The sequence below is a fragment of the Watersipora subatra genome, chromosome 1, assembly GCF_963576615.1.
Source record: "Watersipora subatra chromosome 1, tzWatSuba1.1, whole genome shotgun sequence".
NCBI lineage: Eukaryota > Metazoa > Bryozoa > Gymnolaemata > Cheilostomatida > Watersiporidae > Watersipora > Watersipora subatra.
In genome coordinates, this window is record NC_088708.1 from 50228835 (window position 1) to 50244490 (window position 15656).

At 35.7% G+C, this 15656-nt stretch overlaps 1 protein-coding gene across 1 annotated transcript in view; it reads left to right on the top strand.

The window, feature by feature from the left end:
• Positions 1 to 8711: 8711 nt before the first annotated feature.
• LOC137393669 (sodium- and chloride-dependent GABA transporter 1-like) overlaps positions 8712 to 15656 on the top strand; it is a 42540-nt gene continuing 35595 nt past the window's right edge. Inside the window, exons 1-2 of the mRNA XM_068080312.1 lie at positions 8712 to 8843; positions 12563 to 12725. Of these exons, the coding sequence (XP_067936413.1) occupies positions 8751 to 8843; positions 12563 to 12725 (256 nt within the window). The 5' untranslated portion in view covers positions 8712 to 8750. The remainder of the gene's footprint in view (positions 8844 to 12562; positions 12726 to 15656) is intronic.

The following is a 15656-nucleotide window of genomic DNA, read 5'->3' on the forward strand; positions in this document are numbered from 1 at the left end:
TTACCTATTTGCTCATCAAGGTTCTAGCGGAATGGCAACGAGAACGAATTTCGCGGGTTGTAGCGAGTTAATGGGAAATGAGACTTTTAGGATAAGAACGGAAATTTTTCTACCGTATATGCCGTATACCGTGGCTCTTTCCTAGGACTATTTGGATAGGAACTAGATTTTTCCAAAAACCCAGCTGGCGAACCAAAACTTCTATTGGTTTAGAATTATTGGCGACACGCTCCCTATTATTTGTTGATTCCGATATGATACTGGCTATTCGCCACAACTATTATAGGGTGCACAACTCCGAACAGAAAAGATTTTACCTTTCACACATACTGTATGGTAACATTTTCATTACAAGACATGTCCTCATATAATTTTTTAATCGTTCACAAAAATTGGTCCTTAGATAAGTTCACCAGACAGTGTTACCGTAAACTACAAATTTGAAACAGTTAACCATGCAAAAAATATCCCAAGTAGGTTTTGAAATAAAATATGAAGCTTAACACAAAAAGAAACTAGTATTCTAAATTGCTTAAAATAGGTTGCTACATATTGGCATGTGCAAACCTTAAACACAAATAGTTTACTAATTTAGTACCTGATACTAAATCAGCATACCTAGCCGGCAGTAATTTACTAATGGCACTAATGCGAGATTCAAAAAAGATTGTCTTTGTGGTCGCTGATGTTGCAAAAATTATCTGCCGCACAGGCACACAGAAGAGCAAATCTCAATTATCAGAGGGTAAGATCTAGTGCTGCACGATATCTTTGCATGTACATTCGATTATTTGGTCTCAAAATATTTCGAATATCGAAAAATATCGAACATTGGAGTTGTCTTCTTTTGATATATAGTTTTAGGCTTTAACATGAACGATATGAGAGGATGTAGGTTGATATCGGTTCAAAAACAGGAGTTGTTATTTCGTTACAATAAAGAGAACAGATAACTCCATTTTTGCAAAATAGTATCAGCCGATATTTCGATAAAATGTCGGCTTCGATATTCATATCGAGTTGAAAACTGACCAAATATAAAATCATGCACTGAAATATATCGTCATATCGAATTATATCGTGCTATTGTGCAACACTAGTAAGATCTGCTCATGCTGTGAGTGACTTTATAATACCAAAGTGATTAATATCTGCTTAATTTACATTCCTTTACAACCAGTATACTTACAGGGTTATTGGCCTTGGATGATGCTAGTGGCAGTCCAATGCACCTGCCGGTATGTACAGGGTGACAGAACTGGCCTTTCTCAGTGTATAAACTCAGCTAAGCTAAGGTAGTCAAATATTGTATTGAGCATGCAGAATTGCTAAAACAAACAAATCTTTGAGAGGTGATATATTGATTATTTGCCTTTGCTGACTTTTTTTAAACATAACCTTTGACCTTTGATATTGAAATTGTAATAAAGTTGAGCACTTGTTGCTAGAGTGCTCGGTATTAAATTAGGGTCTATTACAAAAGGCCAAAATGATCAGAGCACAGTTTGTGAGCTCGGTAGTTTACCGTGTCTAAAATAGCTGTTGAATGTCTCGTTGAATATAAACTCCTCTATTAGAACATTACCTCAGTAAACAAAATTGAATGAAAAACTATGAGCAGAGTTTTTTGTTTTAAAATTTTTTCTATATTCTTGCTAAAACTGATTGGAAGGTTTTATTTATTTTTCACTGCCAACATAGTTTTTATAATTTTACTAATGTCAAGTATTTTTTGAATAGATTTCTGGTACAAGGTAACATTATAAGTTGTTAGTTGATGATCATGTTTGGTAAGCATATCTCACTTGCAAATAATCAGTGTGTTGTTATTTAAAATAAGAATACAGTAGGCCTATGATAACAAGCATTGAAAACATGATAATTCAGGTAGCAATATTAACAATAACAACATTGTTTAGTAAAAAGTAAGGACAGATATCAAAGTGCAGAAAGCTATAATTTGAACGTAGCGAAAAAACTCCCATAGTAATAATAATAAACAATTAAAATAAAAATCATAATATTAATAGTAACCGTAATAATAATAATCATAATAATCGTAATAATAATAATAGTGATAATAATAACCATGATAATAATAGTCTTGTGAAACTATACAGAAGACAGCCATCTTAGGAACAGCTCACATTTTGAGAAAGGTCCTCTCTTAGTGGAATTGAGGAAGATGTTGGATCCTTTGGCCTTTGGTTAAGACCCGGACTCAACACGGACTAAAACCAGTCACCTACCACCACACGACTGTGAAGAAAAACTTTTATAACAGTAATAATAATAATAGTAATAATAATAACCATGATGATAATAATAATAATCTGTGTATCTGATTCCTCTTAGCGTGATACAGACTACAGTCAGGTAGGATAAACCACATGCTCTGTATGGCTGCATTAAAACTATATCAAAAAAATAAAAATGAGCCAGAGTCACTCGTACAGGCAGTGAAGATTTTCATCCAAGACACACGGATGATGTTTGGAATACCGAAGTGTGCAGCAGTGGTTATGAAGAGGTAAACATTAGCAGGATGAGGGAATATAGCTACCTCATGGACAGATTATGAAAGATCTCGGAGAACAAGAATATAAGTACCTAGGGGTGTTGAAAGCAGATGACATAAAAATGAAAGAAATGAAGGTCAAAGTGAGGAAGGAATTCTACAGGATAACTAAGCTACTATAACTGGAATCAAAGCAGAATGCAATCAAAGCGGTAAACACATGGTCGGTAGCTGTCCTCAGATACTCTGGAGGAATACTTGGCTAGACAAAAGAAGAATTACAGGGGATGGATAGGAAAACAAGAAAATTGATTACCACGAACAGAGCACAAACACCCTAGGGCTAATGCGGCAAGTCTGTATCTGACAAGGAGTGAAGGAGGATGACGACTGAAAAATGTGGAGGAAACCATCTGGCCAGAGAAATCTAAACTGTCTGACTACATGAAATGTGAATTCAAAGGACTCACAACAAATATTTGAAGAGTTTTGAGAAGAAAGAGACCAAACAAGAGTATAAAGACACCAAGGCAGAAAAGAACCAACAGTAATGGAAGATCAAAGTCCTACATGAACAATACACCAAAATCGCAGACAAAATAGACACAAAGAAAAAATACAAATTTCTAAAGGATGGATTGATGAAAAAGGGAAAGAAAGGGCTACTCACTGCGGCACAGTATCATGCACAACCAACGGGATGGAAAAAAGTTTATATAGAAAAACAAGGAGTAACATCATTGTGTGGAATGTGTAACAAAAGGGAAGAGACAATCTTTCATATACTCAGCGAAGGTTAAAAAATGGCACAGACCGAGTATAACAAACGACGTGACAAGGTTGCTCAACTGATTCATTGGAATCTGTGCAAGTGGTATATATTATATCACAAGAGGAATTGGTACGAGCATGAGGCAAAGAGTGTGACAGAAAACAACAAAGCAAAGAAACTGTGGGAATTTTCTATACAAAACAGACCAAATCATACCAGCCCGCAGACCGGACATCGGTGTGCAAGATAAAAAGATCGACCACACATGGATAATTGACATAGCCGTGCCAGAAGACGCAAAGATAACCAAAAAAGAGAAAGAAAAAGTGGAGAGGTATCAAGACCTGGCAAGAGAGATAAGAAGAATATGAAAAACATCAGCGACGGTAGTACCAATAATCGTGGGAGCACTGGGAGCAGTGGCAAACCTGCACGAGCAAATGCAGCTGCTAGGCATAAAGAAGAAGGAAATTAATAGAGTACAATTCTCTGCCCTACTAGGATCAATGAGGATACTGAGAAATGTGTTGGATATCCCAGATTAAGGGCCTGATACCAGCGTATCATCAGCTGATGAACTGAGGAAATCAACAAGGACAATAATAATGATAATAATCGTTATCATTATCGTAATAATCATAGGAATAAAAATGGTAGTAATAATAAAAATAATAAATAAAATAGATTGAGTTGATATAAGCTGCACAGTTGTAAAATTTAATGTGATATTCAAAGTCTACTAGAAGGTTATAAAAAGCCCAATACCTATCAGCAAATACCTATTTAGAGTAACTAGAAGAGACTAATATGCATCGCTGACTTCACAAAAGAAGTGCATTTATATTGGATACTTTTCTCTTCATTGAAAGAACCAAATCTAAATCTGTTGTTTTCTTGTGAGAGGCTCCGATTCACGAGGCCATGGCTGTTCACCCACCTCTACACCAACAATATTACAGTGGTTGTGTAAAAACTCAAATACCATTTCAGCTACTGTTAGTCATCTGATAAAGCCACGGAATTGCCACCTCAGATTATGGTTCACTTTGTTACCAACAAATTACGGCTGTTTCTGCGTAATCACAAAGTATTTGGATCTAAATAAAAATCTTGTTCAATATTTTCTTAATAATTGGCGTGCACTTGTGCTATGTCCATTATATTATATGATTACATAACTTTGTCTCTTATGATTAAATTTTAATTATGTAATATTCTTTCAATACCAATCTTATGAAAGCTTGAGTTCATATCGTTACTACGGTAATAAGTTATTGAGTTCCTACAGTTATGCAACTATAAAGAATGCCAAGAATACAGGTCAATTACACTTTCGGGGCTTGTCAACAAATACATTATGCCCTGTTGATATAGCAAGATTTGAAACATCAAACAAACTTTTAACCTATCAAAATTTCAACAAGTCCAATCAAATAGTAGGCATCATCAGAAATAGCCTGTCTTGACAAGTTGTTGCTCGCCCGCTCGAGGGGGGGGGGACAACTCCGCAGAAACAACAGTTTGTCAAGACAGGCTACATCAGATAGTGAATAGGCCTATAATCTAATAGTCTATAGCATAATTGGCATATACGGATGTAACTAACAAATAGCAATCAGATAAAAATAGCCTATGGTATACAAAAATTTGTTATTGACTTTCAAGTGTTTTGTTCTGACTCTTATGTATATCAGACATATGTTTGTTTGATATTTTCTGCTTCAATCACTGATTACAATTTAGAGGAAATCAGAGATTAGCTCATATAAACTTGCGTAACTTGCTATTACATTTGTCTGTTTGCTATTAGTGGGTCAAGGTCAAGGAGGAGCTGTACAACAACAACATATGTCCTTTGTGTAGCCAACTGTCGGCAAACATTGCTCAGCTGAAGACTGGTAGAGAAAAAGTTAATATGTCTATGAGTGGTTGAAAGAGTTGATAGACATAGAACATAACTTCAAATGATTTTATATATCTCTATTACAAGCTGATTTAATTTGTGGTTTGCTTTTAAATGATAATGACAAGGCTACAGATCAATGACAATATGTATATGAACGGAGTTGTTTTCACTTGCAAAAAATATGTTGAGCCCTTGGTTATAAATTGAAGCTGCTCGTACAACCTTTCAGATAACTTTTAGGCAATTGAATCTACTGAAACTCATAGGATTTTGTAGTTGGATTGTTGATTGTAGGTGGAATTGGATTTGGTTGGAGTTGGATTGGATTGTAGTTGAAAAGATGGATCTTTCAACATTGAAACATGACAAATGTTTGCTTATATATTTATAAAACTACTCAGAACACGTTACTAAATTTCAACGTTCATCAGACGAAAAACTTACTATAAAACCTCTAATTGAATGTTATGGCACTCTCTTTTTCAACCCTTCCCCTAGAGTGGCGGTCAAATAGAGGTGACGTTCAATTAGAGGTTTTATGGCATATCTTCTGTAAATTGGAAGCATATAATGTGTTGGTTTATTTATTTTAGTTCTATTCACCGTATTTCTAGGAAGGTATTATAGCAAGTAATCTAGTGATTGCAGGTTCACCCTTTCATGATTGACTTCCTCAAAAATTTATTGACAAAATATTTACACCAAGCTGCCCATTAAACAAGAACAAGGAAATTTCTGGTCGCTGTTGTTATCATATCAAACTATCAGTGTTCATTTGTTTAACACTCAACAAAATTAAAACGCTTATTCTAGATCTGGCTGGGTGCTGGCTGACAGATATTATTTTCACTGTCAGTATGACTAGGAGGGTTTATGACCTATGCACCTACAATAAGATCAACAGCATTCTCAAGTAGTTCAGTTATCATTTAAGCATTGTGTCAACTTTTTTGTCACGACAAGTTGGTTCACTCTTGACACAGAAAATGTGTCTGATAAAATAGTTTTACATAGCAATGGGCTGAAACAATTTATTATTTTTGCTTCTAGATATCTTTATGGACGAGCTGTTATCTTCAGTGTTCAGTCATGCTACTAGATTCCAACAGATTCTCATGACAGATATTTGATGAGTAAATTGGCATACTTTAAGGTTATATTTATACACGCTGAAACATTTAGATTGGTGCAATAAATCAGTTAAATTGCCTAGAAAAGGAAGAATGATAAATGATGATAAATGGCTTAAGTACAGCATGATGAAAGCTTTTATAAGTGCTATTCTCCCAGACCGTTATCGCTGCATGCCATGAAATTTGAAGTGTTATTTTAATGTAGCGTTTTGAGCCTTATCACTCTTATAGTAAGTAATAAATTATTTTGCGATAGTAAAACACAAACAATGCTGATATGTTACAATACTACAATAAATGATGATGTGAAACAATTGCGGTTGATGTATGCTCCTGCAGATACAGATTTCACTATAATTTATTCTATAACTATTCTGTTTAGAAACACTTGTAATTCTTAAATACTAAAACTTCTCTGAATATTGTAAACTTGAGGCCTTCTTTTTTAAAATAAGAATGTGATATAATCACTTATGTACTGTAAAATGGGTGGCCTACTAAATAGAATATAGTAACATAACAGGCTGATACACTTTATCTATCACTAAGAAATACATCGTGAGAGTTTATTGAGGATTTAATTACCATTAATTAAATCGTAAGAATTGACATTTTAAAGCTTTCACTGTGTTCAAATAATTATACATGTATATATAAAGCACAAAGTTTGTCTTTCTTTCTTTCTGTCTGTATGTCTGCTTAGAAAAATGAAACTGCAGATATTTACGTAGAGTGACGATCTAACCAATAGTATTACGGCAACTCGCTGCAAGGAAATTTTAGTCTAATAAACCCCAGTTCCTTTTATCTCTATTTATAGGTTATAGTATTTAAAGATCCACAAGATAAGGTGGTAGGTTCAAAAGAGAACACAGATCAAAACGGGGTAATTACCTTCCTATGAGAAGTTGTATAAGACCCATATGTTTGCTTTTACCTAAACATCTGCAGTTTCTGTTCTATAAGCGAACTGACAGCCAGGAAAACAGACAAACTCAGTTTTTTACATATATAAGTAGATAGATATATCGTAATATATGATTTTAATATATGATCGTAATATATGTATAATATTGTAACTAATGTATGATTGTAATATATGTAATATATAGTAATTTATACTGTTGTAAAATATGTAATATATTGTAACATATATATGATTGTAAAATATGTAACATATTATAACATATGATTGTAATATATGCAACCTATTGTAACATATGATTGTAATATATGTAATATATATTAATTTATATGATTGTAATAGATGTAATATTATTGTAATATATCTGGTTGTAACTCCATCCACCACCCAGACAACTCTGGGTACCAATTCTAGTATTATACTAAATATGAGACCTATAAGTTTAGCTCCTAAGAAGCTCCAATCTGTTTCAAGATATCAGAACACATCTCAAATCTCGATGCTTCTGACACATCCCTTTTACATGTAGAAAACTTTGCTCCTTAACAAAGATGGCCTCCTCACCCAACTAGGAAGATATTACTAAGACTAGAGAATTTCAACCAAGACTAAAGACTTTGCCATTAGCCCGGTTCTCAATTTCGAATAATTCAAATTATGTTCAAACTATTTCACTTTACTTCTTCAGTTGCTGTCAGTTAGGCAAGTACTCTTTGTATATTTTGCCTTGCAGTTATAATTGCTATTTTTATTGTGACTATTTCAAAATGCGCTGAGTAATTTAAAATAACTTATGCACTTTTTGGGCATTTGAAAAAATTGTGTAACTTTGAGTTATTTATAACTTTTATTACTAGTTGCAATACTATTGAGTTTTTATGTTTAAATAAGCAATAAATAATGTAATATTGAAATATATGATAATATAATATCTAAAGTTCTTTTGAGACTTTTTTAAAATTATCATCGGTCTCAAGGTTAGAATAATCACACTTCTGCAAGACAGCTGTAAATATATTTACAACTGCACAGGATATATATATATATATATATATATATATATATATAGCTAATTGCGTTTTAAAACAAATAATAGATAATACAGTTTAATGTTATAGGAATGCCTAAAGACTAGTGTGTCAGCATTTATGATTTTACTATGTTAATATTGTTCAGTTACACCCGGGGTGTAGTTGTACCTTGATTTTAATTCATCGTACCCATCTCTTCCTGACTACCTAGTTTATTTCTTGGTAGTAGTTCCATTTTCAAGCTGTTGATAATTACAAGTAAACATCAATAAGGGCTAGATTGGCTTATGAATAGCCAGCTCATGGGACATGGGAACCTCATTGCATGTCCCATATATGCATAGCGTCGCATTGCATATATGGGACGCTTCATTGCACCCATATATAAACCTGAAACCGTGACAGCCACTCATTCAACGAGGCTACCAGGTATAAAGCGGATCTGTTCCTATCAGGAATCTAATCATGGCATCTTATGGCGTCTCTGGACCTGTTGATGTGAAAAGCCTTCCTTGGTCTCAGAGGTTTCTTAAATCTCTGTTTGGAGACACAGACAAGGTGAGAATACTTGTAGAATTTAGTTGGGAAATAGCTTGTTCTGTTAATCTCTAACGCTGCTCAGCTAGCAGTGTTCTTAGCAAAAAGATTTTGTGTTCTTAAAAGCAGACATGGCAAAAAACATTCATTTTTTTGCGAAGGCAAAATGTGTTTCCTAAAAGCTTAGAAATGTATACTTTTCTGGGTTATCATGGGTCCGGTTGTAGACAAGTTGGCAGTAAGTCTGGTAATGTCTGAGGTTTCTTTTATTTTATCGTATAGTGTGCAGCAGGTGGGTGTTTAAGATGCTGGTTCTCAAGAACCAGGTAGAGTTTTGAAACAAAATTTTTTGGAGGCCTGGAGGAAGGCTTGGAGCATATGCATCAAGTTTGGAGAAAATATGCAAAAAAATATGTGGAAATGCATAGCATTTACTCGATGGACTCACAGACACACTCACTGACAAAATGAGACTTATAGGCTAAACATACATGTGAATTTTGCAAAATTTTTATGTCATTAGGCAGATCATTGATAAAAAACCTGTGACACTGCAAGTTATTGCTCTGCAGATAGCGCTGCTCATTTTCCGTACAAGCAGCATAATTTAATGCTGCCGCCCTCCCCTTCTTTTTAAATTACAAGGAGTTGGACTCGTTCACACGGTGATTGCTCCTAACTTTAACAGTAGTACAGCATTTGACTAACACTTTGTACTTGCTTAAACTAGTGAAATACCTTTAACTGCCATAAACTGTAGGTTGAACAATAAAGTATTGTCTATTAGGATTGAATCATGCCTATTGAATTGGCAGGAATTTTATAGTGTGCACGAACATTGGAATCTTATGTACTCCTGCAATTCCTCTCTGTTGCATCGTGTTCTGTAAATTACTTAACCAGCTTGTCAGCCCAGCTGTCAAATAGCACCAAAATGTGTTGTGCTAGATAGTTAGCAAGGAGCGGTGCTTGGTAGGCAGCTTCAGATAAGGATTGGCAGGTATTTCCCTGCTGTCCTAAACTCTGTCCTAGACTGCAAAAGTTGTAAAGCTAGTGAATGTATAATGTCTCGGATTTTTCCTCTATTACTTTTTGTGAGTAATGAAATTTTTCAACATATTTAAAACTTCCAATTGACCTCTTCAATGTGATTGTTGTTTAGTAAAAACAGCTTATTTGTGCTGCCGGATGATTCATTCTCTTTTTGCAACAGCTTGTTTACATTCATGTTTACTGTTTACTTATTTACCGCTCTACTACTCTCTGTTCCACTTTATTCCTTTATAATAGTATGTCAATAACACTTAGTATCTACTGTCATATCCTGACATGAATTTAATGCATTTTGGGACTGAGCTCGTATGTCAATTTACTCGCATCTCAAGGCACCATTTCCTATATAAAACAACTAAGTAACAATCAATCCGTTACTATACTATGAAAAAACTACCTAATTTTTTAAACACTGCAATTTTGTCCAAACTTTGCACACGGATGATTTACACCTTTCCCCAGGTTGACAAAACTATTTGGTTTCAAAACTCTGTCTGGTTTTTGAGAACCAGCCTCTTAAACAAGCACCTGTTGCACGCATTAAGGACAATTACCCTCAATGAACCTAGTTCATGAATTGTTGTGGCGAATGAGGTGGAGCAAGTTGTCTTGAAAATCTACACGCATCCTGTAAGTTATTTGATAGGCATGAATAAAAGCACCGGCAATACCAGCCTTACCGCTGATGTAACGCTGATGTAACGCTCTGTTTCCATTACACGCGTGATCAGCAAATTTAAGCCAAACCATCACGGAAACAGCATTAATTCGTGAGCTAAGCGAGTTGCGATTCGATTCGCAAAATTTAAAGGCCCGTACACACTATCGCTCAAGTCGACGATTAGCTGTGCGATTGACCGCAACAATGGGTTGCTATGACGTCATTTTGCGATGAGCGGCCACCGTAATCGTTGCTAAGATACGAATACGATGCGATGGACTTTCAACATGTTGAACTTTGACACCAATGACTGCAACTGTTAGCATCTTGAATGGTTGTTTGTTGGCCACATCGGATGCAATTTCCACAGTTGTGAAGATTGGTGCCAACTCATATTCGTAAGCATGGCGAACTACGCTCTCGTGATGAACTGCATAATCAGATAATTAAAAGATAACTAAAGGACCCGCAATATCACTAATGCAATTTCGTAATTTCTAATTGGTTGTTGGTTGGCGATCACCTACAGCTCATCGCTCATAACGTGTACACCTTATCGTTGGTGATGACGTAAAAACAGCTAATCGTTGTAGTCCATCCTACAGCTAAACGCTGATTTGAGCGATAGTATGCATGGGCCTTTATCGAACCCATCATGCTTGCGAATAATAGAAACAGCACTTGCGAATGATTCGCATTAAAATACCGCCCCAGCTATTCAATTTTAAACATTTTCAATACTTCCGTGGTCTTTTCTCAATCGAGTTTCACGTGTTTGCATCGCTAACGGCGTCGCTAGTTCTTAGCTTATAGCACACAATTCTTTCCCTTCTTTCAACAAGGTGCCAGAGAGTAAACCCGCATCATGCGAATGTCCATAGAAACGCTTAATTCGCACGATAACACAACTCCAAATCCGCATGACGCCTGTCATGGAAACATAGAGATACCAAACGCTGATTTCTATCAAATCTTACAATAGATCTCTCCTATGTGTAGAATGAGTTTACAACATGTCTTGCTCATGCCTCCCCTAAAGGCTGGTTCACACTGTATGTTGGAGTTGTCCAATCAACGATTATTCTTCAACTATATGCACTGTAAACCGAAAGAATCGTCGAGGCAACTCAGATATGTTGGGAAACATTGCAGCTGACAAACTTTCTTGATATTTTGCCGAGCATCGACGATCGTCTGTGCAATGTGCACCACTGATAGTGATTGGCTGTTGCGACTTGCTTAATTGATATTTTCCCTTATGATAGATAGTTGCTGCGGGACTAGTGTATCATTGTTTTATCGACCGCATTGTGTAACGAAAACAGTATGTCGAAGACTATTTGGCTGATGTAAATGCGGATAAAGTTGTGATATTTTTAAAAATGTTTAATTTTATCGCAGATGATCACCGATGTAGTGCGGGATGAACACCAACATATTATAAAAAAGCGTGTACCGGCCTTAAGAATTGTGTAGCCAAAACTACATGTTTCTCAGGTATTGAAATGTTTTTCAGGTGTTTTAGCTTGTAATGTCTGAAGTTTTAAAGATGAGCTTGCACAAAATTTTAGTGTCGATACAAAAAATATCGGTAGTTTTTTATCCTTTGCGATTGTTTTTGATATGTGAGATGGTGTAACTGTAAGGGTATTTCAAGATTAAAATTGGCAAAACTTGATTGCGGTTAAAACACTAAAAAAAAAACATGCAAAATGACATCACTAGCTGCTATCATTGCTATAGTTGATATCAGCTATTGTGTTCAAGTTGCAGAGTTACACGTCTCTATTCTGTCGGTCTCTTTACAACTATAGATGTCATAATCGCACTTTCGCTTAATCTGAGCGTTTTAACTGCTGTCAAGTTTTGTCAATTTTGATCTTAAAACATCCTGACAGTCAGATCACCCCAAACATCAAAAACAATTGAAAATGATAGAAAAATCTAAATACTTTCTAATAAAATCTAAAATTTTGTATAAGTTTACTTTTAACGTTCTAGTTGATAATAATGACACAACTTGCAGGAGAACAAAGCGGAGCGAGCACGAAATGCTGATGGCGAAGAAAAGGCCTTGGAAAGAGGAAAATGGGGAAGCAAGGCAGAGTTTGTACTCTCAGCTCTTGGTTACGCCGTTGGACTCGGCAATGTTTGGAGGTTTCCTTGGATGTGCTGGAGGAATGGAGGAGGTTTGTAACAACCGATTATTGGTTAATGAAAATGTCCGCAGAATGTGCTCTAAGCCACTGACCTATTTTGACTTATTTTACCTCAGAGGTTGACAAGGCACATTGGCATTCCTGAACTAAGGCTTTGCATAGTCCCCCTCTATTAAACAGCAAGCTCTCGAACAGACCTCTGTTTAGTATTATAATAATATGCTGGTCAAATACAATTATTCATAAAATAAGTGCCCTGTTTGCTATTGACCTAAGCCTTTCTGTAAGGCCTGGTTCCCATATACGTCGCAAAGCACCGGAGACAGCACCGCAGGCTATTAGCGGTGAAATGGGAACGTATGCGCCCGGTACCGCCGAGGACCGCCGGTAGTTGCCGGCGACAACGCAACTGATTAGCGCTGTTCAAATTTCGCAAAAGGTCGCAGGTAAAATCTTCCTGAAATGCACTGTACGGGTAAAGGCGTGGTCACACGAGCGCCGAACCGATGTAGGATCGGTTCGGAGGCTGGTTCAGTTTGTGGCACATGTCATACGGCATCCGAAGTCACTTTGCTTCCTAGATACCATACGTATAGAGACAGGACACGGTTTCATTAGTAGTTTTTATGTATTTGAGTTGAATATTTCTATTGTAAACAAAAAACTTTGAGAAACAATTATAAATTATAATTACACAGCAGATTTATCAGAAGATCGTTCAGCTGCTCAAAATAAATCAGTCGATACAAAGATTTTGCCAACCCTTCCCATCAACATAATTATATTTTTTTTATTAACATATGAATGTTTTTCTATGCTGAGTACATAACAAACAAAAACAGTCTTTATCAAAGTACTGTGGTTTTACATAAATAAATCAGTCAACGATACTTCATCAGGAGGAATATGACACATTACTTATATTCCACACGAGAGAAAATCACAACCATTCTCTTTATTTATTTTGGCCACGAAATTTTGAGCAGGACCGAAATGGTTCGTTTCGGCCAAAAATGTTTTCGTCTGAACTTTTTACAGCTGAGAGCGACGTCGTTTTGCGTCATTCAGTTCGGTTCGGCGCTCGCGTGACCACCCCTTTAAGGTCACCATTATAGGAACGGCATGGCGAGCGAACAGTTTATTTGATTACGCAATTATGTTTACGATATTATTAACGATGTGGCTTTTATGTGAACAGATGCCGCCGAGCCTAGCGTAGCAAGCGTTTTGCTGCGCATGTTACCGCCGGAGTCTCGCAATCGATATGGGAACCAGGCTTAAGTCACAGGTGTCAAACTCACGGCCCGAGCCAAGCCCACTATGTAATGATATCCGGCCCACAAGATAAGTTTACATTATCGTTGATCATGGCCCATCGGTATGAAGCGATAGGGGGGGGGTTTGGGGTTTGGGCTACAGATCCCTTAATCATTAAACCAACAACTTACCATCCCAGTTGTATACTAAATCCTCAACTTAGCATGCCAGTTAGATATCAAATGTTATATAAAGTTAAATTACTTTTTTCCTTTGTTATCAAACAAGTTGTAACTGCCCATAAAATGAACTTATTTTCTAGCGTTTTAGAGTTCTGGAATACTGTTAGGTCCCACATACAAATGCAACAAAACGAATTTTCTTGAGATTTGATTGACAGCATAGCAGTTATAGCATGAAATTTAGCCATGGATCAGCTGTTTCTACTGATGCAAAGTTCTGGGGTAGTAAAAAAGTTAAAAACCAGATGCCAAGTTTAAGTTTAGCTGTGGAACAAAAATCATTGCTAGCTCATCATTCTCTGCCACTAAAATGTAAAAGCTTACCAACCACCTCTTAGATCTTCACCATCAAACTGTTTTGCATTCCTGCACTGATCAGCTGCTAGAGTGTGTGACAAACTTGAGAAAGCCACAAGTTCATTCCTAGTTTGAAGTCTGTATTAAGTGAATGTATGAAGTTTCTTTGACTAATTTTAAATGTACGTAACATACATACATAACATATGAACATAACAAAAGAAAATAACACATGTGCATAACATATATGCATAACATATACATAGAATGCATACATAATATACAAACATAACATATACATAACATACGTACATGAAATATGTGCATAACATACGTACATAACATACATACATAACATACATACATAATATACATAACATAGGCCTACGTAATAACATACGTACCTAACGTACATACATAACATATGTACATAACATAGCCCTACATACATAATATACATAACATATGTACATTTGATACGTACATAATATACATAAAATACGTACATAACATACATACATAACATATATACATAACATACATACATAACACACATACATAACATAGTCTACATACATGACATATGTACATAACATACGTATATAAAATAGGCCTACATACATGACAAACGTACATAACATACATACATCATATACATACATAAATTTAACTTGTTCAACAGTGTAAGCCCAGCTAGTCTAGCATCTAAATGTAATTTTCCTTCAGCTACTAAAACATAACAATGACAACTGACAACATCTCATCTACACAAATGATTAATATTTGCTTTTAAATACTGTGACACAAAAAGGAAGGTTTCTATGGAAACAAGCAAGCTGACTAAAGTCTGTATGTCATTGATCCTCTAAACCCAATTCTCTGCACGCAATGTTAAGTCAGAAATCTAGAGCCTTTGAGAATAAGTACAACCCTTAGCCAGCGCAGTGCTTTGAAAATCAAGTTGATGAACTTTGCAAGGACATTTAAGCTTTAGGGGGATCATGCATAGAAACTTTTGTCTTTATCTTCACCCATAAAGTGTTGGTCAAGGATATAAATTCAAGCTATGTCTTTGTTAAAAATTCCAACAGGTACGATTGCTAACGTAATAAAATAATAATAATCAAGGGGATTCAAGAAAACAGTTAAATTTAATGTCACTTGA